The sequence below is a fragment of the Papio anubis genome, chromosome X (assembly GCF_008728515.1).
Source record: "Papio anubis isolate 15944 chromosome X, Panubis1.0, whole genome shotgun sequence".
In the NCBI taxonomy this organism is placed as follows: domain Eukaryota; kingdom Metazoa; phylum Chordata; class Mammalia; order Primates; family Cercopithecidae; genus Papio; species Papio anubis.
The window spans coordinates 74,572,473-74,591,308 of record NC_044996.1 but is presented as its reverse complement, the minus strand read 5'-3'; the positions used below and the strand labels follow the sequence as shown (position 1 = coordinate 74,591,308).

Here is an 18,836-nt window from a genome sequence, read left to right as displayed (position 1 = left end):
TGTCAAAATTTAAAATGAAACTCTCTAATACATACCCTAGATAGGCCCCTGCTGAACTGAATTCAAGGAAAGGAGGGATACGAATTGCTAAAGAACAAAGTACAGTTCATTTAAGCATGCCTGAATCTATCAAAAATTCATTCAAGAAAAGATCTAGAGCTAGAATTCCAAGGAAAACATGGCCTGCCACTGCATTTCAAAGGCAGCTTTTTATTGAGAAACAAACTAACATAGGATTAATCTTAGCAGGAATATGAGTTAAGAAAACCATAACCATGACATTTATAGGAAGGTAGGTAGTTACTGAGAGGAAGTTTTGCTCTTGTTGCCCAGGCTGGAATGCAATAGTGCAATCTTGACTCACAGCAACCTCCACCTCCCAAGTTCAAGCGATTCTCCTGCCTCAGCCTCCCAAGTAGCTGGGATTACAGGGACCCGCCATGCCCGGCTAATTTTTTGTATTTTTAGTAGAGATGGGGTTTCACCACGTTAGCCAGGCTGGTCTCGAACTCCTAAGCTCAGGTGATTCACCAGCCTCGGCCTCTCAAAGTGCTAGGATTACAACCATGAGCCACCGTGCCAGGCCCACATCTATAGATATTTAAAATTAACTCCAAGGTATTACTAACAAAAATGTGGGCACAGACCGTTAAAACTACAATCAACACATAAAAAACATTTTTTTTTTATTATTATTATACTTTAAGTTCTAGGGTACATGTGCATAACGTGCAGGTTTGTTACATATGTAAACATTTTTAATTTTATTATCTCCAAGTTACGTCAAAACCCTGCTCCACATAGATAGTTTACATTTGGGGAAGTAGGATATATAAGGGGAAAGATTATAAAACACAAACATTTACACACATCCACTCTTGAGATTTTCAAACACACCAACCTCTCCCTCAACTACCAGTATCTAAATACCATGTTGCCTCTTCCCAGAACATGATGAACCAATCTCACTTACCAGGCTAATTCTTATTCATATTTCACATATCACCTTTCCGCTAGAAAGCCATCCGACCCAAATCATATTTACACAGGCTTCCTGTGTGCTCCCATAATCACAGTATCTCCCCTATCATGACACTTAGGCTTTGTATGTCTATCTTCCTCACTACAATAGAAGTCTTCCAAGGGCAGATACCATTTCCATTTTTCTTCAAGACTGTGCCCTCAAAGGCCTGGTATATGGTAAGCATTCAAATATTTATGGCATGAAATATCAACAGATCATTACGTACCTTACAAATAAGAACTTGCAATGAAGGGTGTCTATAAATGGAATCTTTTTGAAAATGATTGACCTGTTGTCCACAAGCAGTGCAGCTCACAATTCCATGAAGCCCATCTTCTAGGAGAAAGGAGTGACTATTATTCACACATTTACACAAAGAAAAAGATATTTACTTTAGTCAGCATTTTGTAACTTTTGTATTAGAAATGAAATACCTCATAATCCTTAGAAAAAAATGGCATCTTGGATACAAGTAAAAAAAGGTTAATATTTTATCGACTTACTAAGCACATGACAACCTTGGCAAATTCCAAGTTACAAATCCTAATTGTTTCCTTTTACAGATGCAAATGCCATTTTTTACAACTCGAAATAACATTAAGAGAACCCACAAAAATTTCTAAAACTAGGGGCCAAGAGCTCTTTTTTATTATTGCTTTGCAAATAAATTCAGTATCAGTCCTTACAGAACAGGGAAGTAACATATATGGAACAGATTCTTTTGCAATTCTATACTTAAGTATGCCATAAAGGTTTTTATTCTCAAAGTGGAATTGTCTGCACAGATCCTATCAATATGGTATGTAAAAACTTGGTAATTTTATGATATTACCAATTTCCTTCCCAATATTTACTTCAACACTATCCATAATTGTCATTAACCTGCCTTTTTTCTATGTGTACTCCACTATCCACTCCATACCAACACTGTCAACTATTTTCAAATAAAGACAAACAAGATATTGCAAGTATATCTATTTTGGCAGCAAAACATCAGAACAACTAGGGGTAAAAGGCAGAGTCCCATTCTGTACTGTCCCCTGAAAAACAGACTGAAGAAAACCTACAGAAACCTCTCCAGCCTCCTACTTGTCCCTAGTTCTGCTAAGGCAGTGTTTCACACCCTGAGCTAAACATTAGAGTCATCTGAAGAACCTTTTTAAAAACAGCCATTCCCACCCCTAAACCACTGAATTAAAACCTCTCAGACATTTTCTTAAAGTTTCAAAGATGATCCTGATGTGCAACCAAGACCTTGATCAAAATAAGATGGTAGATTATAATTCAGAAGAAGCCACTCAAAATGCTTACATTCACAAATAAAAAGGAGACAACTAAAAAACAAATTGGCACCATACTTAAATAAAAAACAAAACATCACATATATTTCTCACCCTTTTAATTTTCTCTTTTGGGTTTCTATTAGGTTTAAGGTCCAAAGCACTATGGACCCAAATATTACCATGAATATTTTTATTTGTAAAAACTTTTTTAAAAATTTAAGAGCTAGAGCTCACTCTGTCACCTAGGCTGGAATGCAATGGTGCAAATTCAGCTCACTGCAGCCTCTACCTCCCAGGCTCAATCAATCCTCCTACCTCAGCCTCCTGAGTAGCTGGGACTACAGGCACACACCACCACACCTGGCTAATTCTTTGTAGAGACTGGGTCTCACTGTGTTGCCCAGGCTGGTCTCCAACTCCTGGGCTCAAGTAATCTTCTGGCCTCAGCCTCCCAAAGTGCTGGGATTACAGGTGTGAGTCACTACACCTAGCCAGAAGCTAAAAGTTTTAAAGTTTAAGAACACCATCATACTGTTTTAGAAGATAAAAGTAAACTTGAAGGTTTACTATTTATGTTGCTAAAATTTTTATTTATTTATTTTTTAATTTTAAAGATGTGGTCTCAGTGCATCACCCAGACTGGAGTACAATGGCACAATCACAAGTCACTGTAGCCTCAAACGCCTGAGCTCAAGCAATCCTCCCACCTCATCCTACCTAATAGCAGGTATTACAAGCCTAATTTATTATAATCACATTATTTACAAACTCCAGTTTGATCTTGGGTATTCATATATTCTGTATTCGTTTTAACAGAAACAAATACACCACAGCATACTTTTTCATTTCAAATAATTATTCCATTCAGATAAACTAACAAGATAAATAAAATGTAGAATCTGAATGTTCATCCAATGTTAAGTAATGCTTACTAAGCATCTTCTGTGTGCTTTGGTGCATATATCACTCAAGAATTAAACAAAACTAGGTAATTCTTTGGAGATTTTCTCCCACATGTGCACAAGGAATCAAATATAAGGATATTCACCACAGCACTAATTAGAAAATTAGAAAATGAAAAATTGGGAATAGCTTCCTATGCGGGAAATGAATAGTGACTTATTGATACCACATAATTCTATAGAGCAGTGAAAAATAAGCAAACTAGATGTACGTTTACTGACATGAATACAATTCAAAAACAATGTTAAATGAAAAACGTTCCCAAATGATATATACAGCATATTATTTTGTTATATTTTTAAATGAAAAATGTTTTATGAATACATATATAAAAAACATAGAAAAACATGCACACACATGCACATGCATAAAACTTCAAGATAATCATTACCTGTGGGGTGGGAAGAAGGGGAAATGGATGAGAGTAGGACTGAACCAATATTTTACTTAAGTGAGATCTGAAGCAAATATGGTAAAATGTTGAAATGTTACTTTATGTACTTGTTGCTGTACACATGTTTAAATTTTTTATTTTTAGTTATGAAATATATTTAAAATTGTAACACAGGGTATAAATGAAAAAGAGGCATTTTCATTTCTGAGCTCAATACATTTTAATGGTTTTAAAGAGAACAAAATTATTGTGTCATGTAAAAAAGTTAGGTGTAAAATATACTTTCTAACAATTAAAACTGGGAAAAGAATGTCAAAACAGGGTATGATACTGAAATTTTTTTTTAAAAAAATCCGCTCCTGAAATGTTAACTTTAGCCATTATCTTTGTGTTATAATATTATTCCAAATCAATATAAGACTTTGTATATAAAGTTTACATTCTTGACAGTTTCCTACATTAGGCTTCAATTTTGGAACTAGCTTTCTTAAAAAGTTTAAATATTATCTACACCAATTCAGCATTTCAGATCACCAATTTATCTATATATGTGTATATAAAGTAAACCTAGTGTTAAATTTCCTGTGTGATTTCTGACAGCTTAAAAATGTAACAAATCATTAAGATGAAAATAGGCATGAAAGATTTAAGTGCTACTGATAGCTATAAATGTTATGTATTCCCTTAAGCGTGATACCAAAACATTCCTACACAGAACATTCAATAAAATGTTCCTGAAACTTATCAGCTGAGACCAAATGCCAGCAGCATACCAAAGTAGCACTAGGAATACCCTCATCAACAACAGTGGTTCTTTTATTCTTTCAGCCCTTATCCACATTTCAGACATTGACTGCTCCAGGGTCCCTTCCCAAAAAAACACCACTTAGACACTCTGTACACTAAGTGTACACAATGCAGAACACTTAGTTATTTGTCTTCTCTAGAGAACCTATGATCAGAGGAAAGAAACTCTTACTACTGATCTTTACCATCACTTTCTAATTGAGGATTCTCTTAAATTTTAAGACTACTACCTTAGCTTTAATGAACTCTGTTGCTGCAATGGCAGTTTCCCTACTATGAACTAGAGTCTCAGAAAGATTCCTTATGCTCAAAAAGAGTTGACTACCCCTTTGTGGACAAAAGACTAAACACTATTTCCTTTATTTTTGCCAACAACCTTACAAATTATTTAATCTGACAATGAATATATATAACATTTTATAAGTATAGATATATTTTACTGGTTCCATCAAGATAATCATAGCATTAAAATAAAAATCCACACAAAAATTTCACCAATATAAGAGCTTCACTATAATTTCACAATTATATAATCTGATCAATATTAAATGGATATGCTTTCACTACACTTCTACTTAGAAATTTAGTGTCATGTTCTATCATTTGGAGATTCATTCCTTTTACAGTTATGAATTCTGGCTCTGTTAAGCTGCCCCAAAATATATATACACACCATCTAAGAATCACACACAAACAAGTGGGACACATAGTCCACTATCATACATTTCTAAATAAATACAAACTTTTTATAGATGGTTAGCCAATATTGAGAGAGAGAGAGAGAGAGAGAGAGTGTGTGTGTGTGTGTGTGTGTGTGTGTGTGTGTGTGTATGTGTGTGTGTATGCATGTGTGTTAATTTTTTTGAGACAGGGTCTGACTCTGTCATCCAGGCTGCAGTGCAGTGGTACAATCACGGCTCACTGCAGCCTTGATCACCTGGGCTCAAGTGAGCCTCCCACCTCAGCCCCCAGAGTTGCTAGGACTACAGGCATGCGCCACTATGTCCAGCTGATATTTTTATTTTTTGTAGATATGGGGTCTCACCATATAGACCAAGCAGGTCTCGAACTCCAGGACTCAAGTAATCCTCCTGCCTTGCCTTCCTAAAGTGCTGGTATTACAGGTGTGAGCCACCACTCCCCACCGTTTGTGTGTTTAAGGGAGGATAGACAGACAAAGGGAGAGGCGCCTCCGGCAGACAGAGGGAGGGTTATCAGCTCTAGCTCCCTACTCCTTCCTACTTATGTCCATGTTGCTGTTCTTAGATTAATGGATCTGAAACTTCAGTGTACACAAACTGGGGTACATTCTTGACCTCATCAACAGAAATTCTAATTTGTGAGGAGTGGAGTCAAGGGACTTGCATTTATAATACCCCAACTAATACTAATGCAGATGTATGTCACTCTATGCAACTCTAACTATATATAAAGTTACCTGGAGGCCACAGACAAGATTTTGCATAAATCTAAAATTCTTTTAGGGTTGGGGGGGAAACATAGTATTATGGCATATATGTATTATAGAACATGTGGAAGAAGGAAATGCTAAGCTTCTTGAGATAACTTAATAGCCACTGAAGGCAAAGGTGTTTTGATAAAGTGTTTAACCTTTTCTGCTTCAGAGCTCAGAGAGAAACAGAAGTTATATTTAAGTAGTGCTTTTAATAAACAAAAGGCAGAAAAGTGGAGGTATTTTTAGTAAGCACATCAGATTTTCCAATATGGTCATAAACAGCAATTTAAATTCATGTTTCATTTTCACTTGTATTTACCTCCGCGTTTTTTGAGATTTTCAGTTTTCATTTTACTTCTGCTTCTAAATTCAGGCCCTTTAAAATCATCTTTGTCTTCATTCAGCACTGGCTCTGGCTGTACAATCACTGTACCTAGAATGATTTCATTTAAAAAACCATTACACATATTAAATGTGCAAGTGAAGTACAAGACTTCAGTTCAGATAAAGCCAACATTGCTGGTACATAGTTTGTTTCTTTCAAGCTTTAGATATTGGTATAAGGACCTCACAAAAGTAAATAAAACAGGGAAATAGTATAAGGGCCAGGTGTCAACAATCAGTTTATTTGTTGAAATATAGTTCATAAAAACAGGAAAGGGAGGTATTATGGCGTGATTAAAAAAGAAATGTGTGAATCAAATAGAAAGCCTCAACCCAGTTCTGAATTTTTATAGTGCCTATCACAAAAGCTGTTATGAATATGAACATCTATGCTAAGTTCCATAAAGAATTCATAAAATATGTGGTTCAGAGGGAAAAAATTTTTAAAGACATCCTATTTTCATAATCCAAATCATAAACTCAGAAAGATTTTTAAGGGTAGTTTTATACTGCAAGGGAGGGGTATTGGTGGGAGAAATGAAGTTCATTCTATTACTCCTGTATCTATTCTGCAGCATTTCCCAACTGGTATGTCAAAGCTTCAGTACTCTGTAAAGTCCTTAAAGAGTTTTTAGAGATTAAGATACTTTAGCTAAAGTACCCTGACAATAAATTGTAGAATGAGATCATTTGTTGATCCCTATGTTAATATTTTAGAAAGAATGTCCTTCCTTAACTATAAAACATGTGAATTGAGGAGAGAGGCTGTCGATTTAAGTTTTCATTAGTTCTCTCAAGAGCAAATAAGACAGGCATAGTAAAAAGGGTTTAGGTCTCAATGTTTACCTACATTGCTTGGCTTAGTAACTGGCTATCATCGGCAACAATCAAGGAAGAAAAAGCAGGTAGTCGCCAGGGACTTTCTCTGAAACATGGCTCTATGTTACTCAACAAGCAAATTTTGACAAGTTATAACATCTAGTTGGTAAATGAGTTTCTGAGTCTCTGAAAGGGTGTGGGGAGAGGACACAGATGATTGAGATTTTACAGATTGTAGTAAAATTAAATAATCCCCACCAAAAAAAGTTATTCACAGCAATCATTGCATGTATATACTCTCAGAGAAGCCCCAGCATTTGAAAAGAACTAAAGATTTTAAATTAACAACAACAACAAAAAAAAAAAAAAAACCTGAATTCTCCCTAGAGATTCTTCTAGGGAGAATTGGAAGCAAAGCAGCAGAGTGAAAAGAGCACTCACTAGGCTTTGGATTCAAGCAGACCTGGGTTGAAATCTTAGCTTCTCAATTTAAAGCTGAAAAAGTTCCTTGGGTTCTGAATTTGTTCCTTTATCTCTACAAGCAAAATAATAACTACCTTACAGTGTTGTTTTGAGGATTAAAGGAGTTAATTTTGTAAGAGCCTGGTACTTATATATACTCAATAAATATTACAACAATAATATAAACACCCAAATTTAACCTTATGAAATGCGTTTGTTTTTGTTTTGGTCTGACAGAATTAGGCATAGTTCAGGTTAGTAACATCATATGCTGACTTTCTTCCACAGTACCATTAAAACAAAAGTTTGAATTCCTATTTCTTACATCATAAACACTCCCAGTGACAACCACTGAGAATGTAAAAATCCAAAGTAAGTCACCACCTACGGGACTTAGACTCCCATGTTAGTTGTTTCTGCCCTTGGCCACCAAAACCATTATGTAAAATTGTCATAAATGATTTGCAAAGCTAAGTAAGTGGTAGGCCCCTATCTCTCTTCTTTCATTAATTTCCTTTCCTCATTTCATTTATCACCTTTTGTAACTTCTAATTTATCCTAGTCAAGGAAAGTCCCATCCCTCCTACCTACCGTATTTTTTAAATTTCCATAATTTGAAAATGTGTCATAAAAACATAGGCAGGGAACAAGGTTTAATAAGCACTGCTGTAAAAGATCTATGAGAATGAATTTGAAAACTCTGCCAAGAGACTACAACATATTATTTAACAAAGAAAAATATATAAAATTTGACTCTTTGAACCAAGTCCCCTGTCATTCTCATCATCCAATTATATTGCTCTCAGATTTGAGCTATGAAGAGTCCAAGATACTCATCTGGCTTTTTCCCCCATTATTAACAAAGTTTTATGGTTAGAACTTCAACAGTTGAGAGGTATGTGACAAAGTTTTTTTAAAAAGATAACAGCAAGAAATACAACTAAATCTATCTATGATAGTTAACTTCAGCTTCTAGCCTTAGGGAATTTAAGAATGCAATAAGACTAAACTAGACTGTAAATGATTTTTAAGTTTTCAGGAACGGTCATTACATTTTTGTATAAAGCAGGCACATTAACATTGACTGAACCAAAACCTAATATAATAAATTTTTAAACTTGCTTACACATTGAAGTATAATTTGGAAACTAAAGTCCCTTGTCTAAAACTCGATGGAAAGAAAAAAATAGATTTCATTCTTTACAAAACTAACTGAATATTCCAAATTTTTAACTTCGATAACACACATTATCATTGGCATACAAATATATTTCTAGACAACCACTAGGAAAATGCCATGTTTGGTCTTTTGTACATAGCTAACAGTAATCAAGTTCCAATTTTATAAAAATGATGTTTAAAAATTCATTTCAACTTTAACTTCATGAAAAATTAACACACATTACCTTTTGGCAAGCTTTGCATAGTAATATCATTTTCTGAATTTTCATTAGATGCATCTTCATTTACAGTTTCGTCATCCAAAGGTTTTTCATCATCTGATTCTACATACTTTGTTACAATTGAAGGTTTCCTATGAAAGAATTAAGTTCATAGAATTATGAACATTTCTGACAACTGGAACAATACCCAAAGAACATAAATAACATGTTGAGATTGAGCAGTGGGTCTCAACCAGGAAGCACATCAGAATCACCTAGGGAAGCATGTGTGTCTACACTGTATCACTGAAGATTATGATTCAATAGGTCTGGAGTAAGACCAAGGCATACGCATTCTGAAAAAGCTACCAGGGAGACCTTGGAGGACACTCTTCTTTAAGAATCACTACTTTAGAGAATAAATTAATATCAAGCAAGCTTGGTTTTTAAGAGACATTCCCACTGCTTAGAAACAATGAAAGTCCAATAGACTAAGCGGCAAACTTCTAATAAGAATTATATTGCACAGTATATTGGGAATTATATTATGTTAGAAAATAGTTTCAGTTTTTATGTATGGCTTCACAATTTACCAGAAAAAAGTGTTTTTTACCACTCTTTTTTCTCCTTGTAACTTACAACTATGATGACTAACTCCCCATCCTAGACAATTTCAAAAAACCCATTGTCTCATAAGGCATTCAAAAATTATTTTCTCCTTTTTCAAAGACATATATTGTCTAATGAAATAAACTACATATTGCAAGGGCCACTAATACATAATAAATCCTTTAAAAACCCTTTAAAATTCAAAGTTGGAATGAAAAATAATTGTTAAAATCAGGTGACAGATACAAAGGGATTCATTATATTATACTTATCATTTTTAAATATGTATATTTGTATAGAATAGTTAACTCAGAATAGTGCTTGACATGAGTTCAGAAAAAATTTGGTTCTAGAAACAGAAAATAACCTGAAAAAGAAAATAACTTTTTGTCCCTTCAACATCAACCAACCTCTTTGATCGTGATGATCCTGAAGACTTGGATTTTTCTGAAGAGCTAGTTCCCTAGATGTGAGACATAAATATAAAAGTGAATAAAACTCTCAAAACAGCACCCCTACAATTAGCTATTTCCCTATAGCAACTTCAATACAGGGATATAATGAGATGCTATTTATGTGCCTAGAATATTTTTCTAAAAGGAATTCCAAAAACTAATTATCTACCACATAAGGAACACAGATGCAAAAAAAAATAAAAATAAAAACTAATTCTCATTGACTGCCAGGTTTCCTTGGCTGAATATTAAATTTCTCGTTTTTCACATGGTTGCTGTCACATGCTGCGGGGGATACACTGCTGTAAAATGATCATGGCCCCAGTCAACAAAGACAAAACAAAGAAGCAGAAGTAATCAGATCTCAACAGAAGTAGGGAGTTTTAAGGCTCTAAATATGTTTCATTATTCTCTAAGCTAACATCTGGCATGAAGTAACTTCCACAACTTGCTTTGAGATACTAAACTTACCCTCATTTTGCCAGTATAATCAATATATTTTACTGGATTCAGTTTTTTTACAATAGGTAAAAATTTCCCAAAACCATAGTTGTAGACCTGTGTATCAGGCAAAGGACCTTGTTATGAGTTGCTAATAATAATGCTTAGCAGACTCTAGATACCAAGTTTTGAGAGATTTCACAACCATGAAGTTCATGCCCATAACATCCACCTCAAACACCTCTGGGGTAATATAAAGACAGTTAAATATCTATCTGTTGGAAAGTCTTCAGCTGTCTGACTTTAGGTCAACTGCTGAAGTGAACCACAACAATAACAGAAACAATGAACACCTTCTCAAACTGGAAAACAACAAAACTGAAGTATCATAATGACAACTGGGTATCAGTAGCCTTCGACACATACATGTGTCTAGAAGCAATCTAACGACATATGCTCTAGTCGGTTAATAGTAACTAACAAATATCTCTAAATAATTATCCTTACCTCTTCCTTGCTGTTTTCCATCATATCAGAGTTACTTCCAGAACCACTGATTTTATCTAAAAAAGAAGAAATAAAGAACATTATTTATCTCTTTGATGCATTATCAAATAGAACATCAATACTTGTAACTCCATAAACCCATTCTCAAACTATGAAGTCTGGCAGTATTGTTAACACACTACTCACATTAAAATATTCCTAGAAGAGTTCTTTCACTAGAATCACTCTCCTTTTGCATACTAACCCCGCCTTATAAAGCATGAAATCTCTATAAAGATTACTTTGATATAAAAACATTTTCAGTTGCAGTTTATAAATATTACAAGACATTTCCCAGTAGAAGAAAATTTAAACTATTACACTGAAAATAAAAAACATACTACCAATAAAGTATATTTCATTTCACCATAAAATACTGGGAAAATAACAGCAAACTAAACCAAAATCAAGGAGAAGGAAATAATAAAGATTATGGCAGAAATTCATGAAACGGATGAAATAGGAAATAGAAAAACAATAGGGGAAAAAAAAAATCAATAAAACCAAAGAGTAGTTCTTTTTCTTTTCCTCCTTTTCTTTTTTTTTGAAGATAGGGTCTCACTCCATTGTCCATACTAGAGTGCAGAGGTGCTATCATGGTTCACTTTAGCCTCAACCTCCCAGGTTCAGGTGATCCTCCCCTCTAAGCCTCCCAGGTAGTTGGGACTACAGGTGCGCACCACCACACCCGGCTAATTTTTTGTGGAGATGGGGTTTCGTCATGTTGCCAGGTTGTTCTCTAACTCCTGGGTTCAAGTGGTCTGCCCACCTTGGCCTCCCAAAGTGCTGAGATTATGGGCATGAGCCACAGGCACCTGGCCAAAAACTAATTCTTTAAAAAGATGATCAAGCAGGAACTTGGCCATTCAAGTTGGAATCTGCTAGGGATTGTGTAACAACTTACCTGCGGGGGAAGAAAAGATGAACAAACTTTAGGCTAGACTGACCAAGAAAAAAAAGAAACGAGACTCAAGTTACTAGACTCAGAAATGAAAAAGAGGACATTACTACCAAACTTACTGAAATAAAGGGATTATAAAGGAACACTATGAACAACTGTATGCCAAAAAATTAAATAACTTACATGAAATGAACAAATTCCAAAACACAAACTACTAAAACTGACTCAAGAAGAAACAGTTGTGAATAGATCTGTAACAACTGATGAGATTAAATCAGCAATAAAAAAAGCTACCCATAAAGAAAAGGCCCAAATGTTCTCACCACTTAATTATAACAAACATTTAAAAAAGGACTAATACCAATTCTTCATAAACTCTTCAAAAAACAGAAAAGGAGGCAACATTTCCCAACTCATTTTATGAAACTAGTATTGCCCTGATATAAAAAATCACAAATAGAGAAAACTACAGGCAAGTATCACTTATGAATATAGATGCAAAAGTCCACAAAATATTAGAAAACTTCAAATCAGAAGACAGGCTAGAGACTGGGAGAAAATCTTTACAAAGTACACATCTGATAAAAGACAATTATCCAAACTCTACAAAGAATGCTTAAAACTCAACAATAATATAACAACATGATATTAAAGGAAAAAAAAAGAAACCTATGTGAACAGACACCTCACCAAAAAAGATATACAGATGCAAATAAGCACATGAAAAAATGCTCAACAATATATGTCATTAGGGAATTGCAAATTAAAACAATATACCCCTACACGCCTATTAGAATAGCCAAAATCCAAAACACTGACTATACCAAAACCTGCTGAGAAGGGTATGGAGCAAAAGAAACTCTCATTTATTGCTGGTGGGAATGTAAAATGGTACAGCCACTCAGGAAAACAGTTCAGCAATTCCTTACAAAACTAAGCATACCATACATAAAGCAGCAATCACACTCCTTGGCATTTATCCAAAGAAGCTGAAACCATATATCCACAAAATAACCTGCATGGAGATGTTAATAAACATCTTTATTTTATATAAACATCTTCGTTTACTTATATAAACATCTTTATAAGCAGCTTTATTCATAACTGCCAAAACTTGGAAGCAACCAAGATATCGTTTAGAAGATTAATGGATAAACAAACTGTAGTACATCCAGAAAATGGAATATTATTCGGCACTAGAAATAAATTAGTTACCAAGCTACAAAGAGACATGGAGGAAACAAATGCAGATTACTATGTGAAAGAAGCCAGTCTGGAAAGGCTACATACATATGATTACAACTATGACAATCTGAAAAAGGCAAAACTATGGAGAAAGTAAAAAGATCAGTGGCTGCCAGTACTCACAGGGGAGAAAGGGATGAAGAAACAGGCACAGCACAGGAAATTTTTAGGGCAGTGAAACTATTCTGTATGATACCACAAAATGTTGAATGCAGGTCATTATATATTTGTCAAAAATCTTTAAAATGTATAACACCAAGAGTAAACCTTAACGTAAACTATGCATTTGGGGTAATAATGACATGTCAATGTAGGTTCACCAATGTTATATAACAAATGTACTCTCTTATGGAATGCTGATAGTGGGAGATGCTGTGCATGTGTAGAAGCAGGGGCATATGGGAACTCACTGTACTCTTTGCTCAATTTTGCTATGAACCTAAAACAGCTCTTTAAAAATACCTTTTTTCTGGCTGGGTGTGGTGGCTCACGCCTGTAATCCTAGCACTTTGAAAGGCTGAGGCGGGCGGATCACCTGAGGTCAGGAGTTCGAGACCAGCTTGACCAATAAGATGAAACCCTGTTGCTACTAAAAATACAAAAATTAGCTGGGCATGGTGGCATGTACCTGTAAACCCAGCTACTCGGGAGGCAGAGACAGGAGAATCGCTTGAACCCAGGAGGTGGAGGTTGCAGTGAGCCAAGATCGTCCCATTGCACTCCAGCCTGGGCAACAAGAGCAAAACTCAGTCTCAAAAAAAAAAAAAATATTTTTTCTAATAAATTAAGGAAGACAGGAAATTTAAAATCTACAAAAACCCACAGGTAGGTAATATCATACTTAATGGTGACAGACTGAATGCTTTCCCCCTTAAGATCAGGAACAAGGCAAGGAAATCTGCTCTCGTCATTTGTATTCAACTTTGCACTACGGATTCTACTCAGAGCATGCATGTTAAAAAAAAAAAATTGAAAGGCATCAGTATTTAAAAGGAAGGTATGAAACTATCCCTATTAGAGGGCCAGGTGCGGTGGCTGATGCCTGTAATCCCAGCACTTTGGGAGGCTGAGGCAGGTGGATCACCTGAGGTCAGGAGTTCGAGACCAGACTAGCCAACATGGCAAAACCCCGTCTCTACTAAAAATACAGAAATTAGCCAGGTGTGGTGGCGCATCCCTGTAATCCCAGCTACTAGGGAGGCTGAGGCAGGAGAATCACTTGAACCCGGGAGGCAGACGTTGCCGTGAGCTGAGGTCACGCTATTGCACTCCACCCTGGGCAACAGAGTGAGACTCTGTCTCAAAATAAATAAATAAATAAAACTATCCCTATTAGAATATGGCATGATCTCATACATAGAAGATCCTAAGGAATCCACTAAAGAATTATTGGAATAGGCTGGGCACGGTGGCTCACACCTGTAATCCCAACACTTTGGGAGGCTGAGGTGGGCGGATCACCAGAGGTCAGGAGTTCAAGACTAGCCTGGCCAACATGGCAAAACCCTGTCTCTACTAAAAATACAAAAATTAGCTGGGCGTAGTGGCAGGTGCCAGTAATCCCAGCTACTTGGTAGGCTGAGGCATGAGAATTGCTTGAACCTGGGAGGCGGAGGTTGCAGTGAGCCAAGATCACATCACTGCACTTCAGCCTGGGGAATAGAGCGAGACTATCTCAAATTAAAAAAAAAAAAAAAAAAAAAGAATCATGGGAATAAAATTAGTTCAGGAAGACTGATGGGTACAAGGACAATAAACAAAAATCAATGTTATGTCTATACACTTGCAATGAATAATCTCAAAATGAAACTAAGAAAAGAATTCCATTTATAACAGAAGGAAATAATTTACAAAAAAAAAAAAGAAGTACAAAACATACTCTGAAAATTATAAAACGCCATTAAAGAAATTAAAGATCTAAATCAGTGGAAAAACACTTCATGTTCATGAATTAGAAGACAACATTTTTTTTAAAATTAGGGACAGAGTCTCACTCTACTGCCCAGGCTGGAGTGCAGTGGTGTAATTATAGCTCACTGCGGCCTCAAACTCCTGGGCTCAAGTGATCCTCCTGCCTCAGCATCCTGATTAGCTGGCACTACAGGCACATGACACCATGCCTGGCTAATTTTTAAATGTTGTGTAGATGGGGTCTGACTATGTTTTCCAGGCTGGTCTCAAATTCCTGTCCTCAAGTAATCCTCCCACCTCAGCCTCCCAAAATGCTGGAATTACAGGCATGAGTCATCGCACCTCGCCAGTGATAAAACATTAAACACCCTTCAGATACAATTTATATACCATACAATTTACCCATTTAAAGCACACAATTCCATCAGCCACCAGGCCAAGCCACAAGATTTATCATTCTTATGATGCCAATGTTACAGAATCTTTGGGGGTGTCACTTTTCTGGCCAGAAACATCTGTGGCTGGTGGCACCTGTGCCAGAGTTTTGCTCAGGCCTGCTGGGCTCGTCCCGCCTATTTGGCCTGGCCAGCTACACTTGGCTCATGCCACTGGCCTGTATCCTATGCTGGCCAAGGGAGACTGCATGAAGTAGCAAGGGGTATGTGAGCAAGTGTGGGGTCCAGCCACTGCGCAATCAGACATGCTAGGGGCTGCAGCAGGGCACGCAGCTCCAGGTGCCAGCATGGGCATCAGTTCTTTCTCTGTGAGGCTGCAGCTGGACCAGGAACACCACAAGCAGCATCCACAGCTGGCACCAGGGAACACGGTGGCACCCAGAAGGTTGGAGACACCAGGAACCGCAGAGAGAGTCACAGCCCTGGCACGGGGTGCTCCCAGGTCTGGGCTCCCCAAAGGGCTGCAGCTCTTCTTTCCTTCTCTTTACCTGCAACAAGGTGAGCAAGGGGCATGTCTCAGCCCTGTTTGTGTTACAGCTCTTTTAGCCTCATTCAGCAGGTCCCAAGTTCTTGTCCTGCACCCAAGAAGAATGAGGTACACAGAAAAGTGGAGAGTAAGCAAGATAAAGAGGGGCTTTATGGAGCAATAGAACAGCTCAGAGGAAACCCAAAGGGACAACTCCTTTCCACAGTCAGGGTATCCCAACAAGTGCTCAGCTCCTAGCAGAGAGGGTGGCTCTTCTCTGCTAGGCAAGTCGTTACTACAAGTGTTCAGCTATCAGCAGAGAGGGTAGCTCCTCTCAGCAGCTGATCATCCCATCACCTGCACAGCTCTCAGTAGAGAGGAGGCCCTAGTATGGGTGGTACCTCTCTGCAGGAAGGTCATCCCATTGACTCCGCAGCTCTCAGCAAAGAGGAGGCCCTAGAGTGGGTGGCACCTCTTTGCAGGAAGGTCATCTTGTCATCTCTGCAGCTCACAGCAGAGAAGAGGTCCTAGAGTGGGTTGCTCCACTCTGCAGCTGGTTGCCTGACATCTGTTCAGCTCTGGCTGAGCCTGGGGCTTTTATGGGCCTCAGAGGGGAGGATGTGCACGCCAACTGGTCCAGGGCGGGCCGAGAAAAGGCACCACAAGTTCCCACTCTGATCCATGTGACTGGCAGCCCAACCCCCAGCCTTCAGGCTTTCCATGGCCTGAAGGTGGGTCCTCACCAGGGACCCACCACCTTCTACTCAGGAACCTGTCCACCTCCTGCTGCTGTTCATGGCACCCAGGCTGTAGATGCAAGGGGACACCTGCAAGTCAATGCTGAACTGCTCTCAGCCCTGCCTCAGCTTCCCTATGTTTGTCAGTACCCAAAGTCCGGAGGGGGCCAAGGCAGCAGGAGGCTGGCGTGTCAGCAGTTCCCCGAGCATGTGCACACCTGTCCAGGCTGCCAATAGCATCCAGGCTCGGCCCCAACTTTGCCCCAAGATCACAGCAGGTGCCAACAGCAGGGAGAAGCCAGGCAGCAGGAGCAGGCACTTCCAAGCCTATGAGGGCAAGGCAGGGGCCTTCCCTGGCCCCAAGAGTGCAGAGACGCCTGGGTCTGCAGCCCCCCCATGATTTGGGTGGCTGCAGCTGCACCCAGTGGGGCAGGGCTCCTGCCTGCCCCATAAAGCAGGAGGCCCAGGTCTACACCCACGATTTGGGCAGCTATAGCTGTGCCCAGGAGGGCGGTACTCCAGCCTGCTCCATAAAGCGGGAGGACTGGATCTGCAGCCATGGTTTGGGTGGCTGTGGCTGCACCTGGGGCTCCTGCCTGCTTCGTGGAGCAGAAGGCCAGGGTCTGTAGCCGCAGTTTGGAAGACTGCAGCTGCACCCAGGAGGGTGGGTCTCCTGTCTGCTCCATGGAATGAGAGGCCTGGGACTGCAGTCATGGTTTGGCCAGCTGCAGCTGCACCTAGGAGGGTGGGGCTCCCACCTGCTCCCAAGACTCAAGAGCACAGGGATGCCCAGGTCTACAGCCACGGCTTAGGCAGCTGTAGCAGGACCCAGGGAGCTCCTGCCCCAACTTGGAAGGGGCAGGGCTCCTGCTTGCCCCTGGCTCCCACCAACTCTATAGACCGTGCAGCCCTGGCCATGTCTCCCTGCTGCAGCCAGTGTGATGGCAGCAGCCACTCCAGACGGCCCACCACTGCCATCAGCAATACTCCACAAACTAATCTATAGATACACTGCAATCTCTGTCAGAATCCCAGCTGACTTCTTTGTAAAAATTGACAAGCTCATTCCAAAATTCATATGGACCAGGCATGGTGGCTCAGACCTTTAATCCCAGCACTTTGGGAGGCCAAGGTGGAAGGATCACTCGAGGACAGAAGTTTAAGAACAGTCTCAGAAACATAGTGAAACTCCATCTCTACCAAGAAAAAACAAAGAGTTAAAATTCATAGGGAATTGAAAACATTCAGAATAGGCAGATAATCTTGAAAAATGAAAAGTATGAAGACTCACACTTCCCGATTTTGCCAGTACTCTACGGTCTTGATTGCCATAGTTTTGTAAAACTACACAACAACTTTGGTGCAACTTTGCACAAAACTGTAAAACAATGCAATCAAGACCATGGAGTACTGGTAAAAGGACAAACAGATGAACAGAATAGAATTAAGAGTCCAGAAACAAACCCACATGTCTATGACCAGTTGATTTCTTTTTGTTTTTGAGACAGGATCTCACTCTGTCACCCAGGCTAGAGTGCAGTGGTACAATCATGGCTCACTGCAGCCTCAATCTCCTGGGCTCAAGTGATCCTTCTGCTTCAACCTCCCAAGTAGCTGGGACTATAGGCACACACCACTAAGCCTGGTGTTTTTGTTTTTTTTTAATAGAGATGGAGTCTCACTGTGTTGTCCAGGCTGGTCTGGAACTCCTGGGCCCGAGTACCCCTCCAGCCTCAGTCTCCCAAAGTGCTAGGATTACAGACGTGAGCCACCATGCCCGGCAGGCCCACTGATTTCTGACAAAGGTGGCAAAACCATTCAACAAAGAAAGGATAGTCTTTCAACAAATGATGCTGAGACAACTGGATAGAAACCTACAAAAAATGAAGCTGGACCCCTACCTCACAATATATACAAAATATTAACTCAAAGTAGATCAAAGACCTAAATGTAAGAACTAAATCTATAAAATTTTTAGGAGAAAACATGGGGGTAAATCTTCATTACCTTCAATTTGGTAATGGATTCTTAAAGACACCAAAAGAATGAGCAACAAAAGGAAAAACAGATAAATAAAAGTTCATCGAAATTAATAA

At 38.6% G+C, this 18,836-nt stretch overlaps 1 protein-coding gene across 1 annotated transcript in view; it reads right to left on the bottom strand.

The window, feature by feature from the left end:
- The window catches only part of ATRX (ATRX chromatin remodeler), a 281,996-nt gene that overhangs the window by 190,652 nt on the left and 72,508 nt on the right, over nt 1–18,836 (bottom strand). The window contains 5 exon segments of the mRNA XM_031660872.1: nt 1,251–1,360; nt 6,247–6,360; nt 8,999–9,126; nt 9,994–10,046; nt 10,987–11,042. Coding sequence (XP_031516732.1) covers nt 1,251–1,360; nt 6,247–6,360; nt 8,999–9,126; nt 9,994–10,046; nt 10,987–11,042 — 461 coding nt within the window.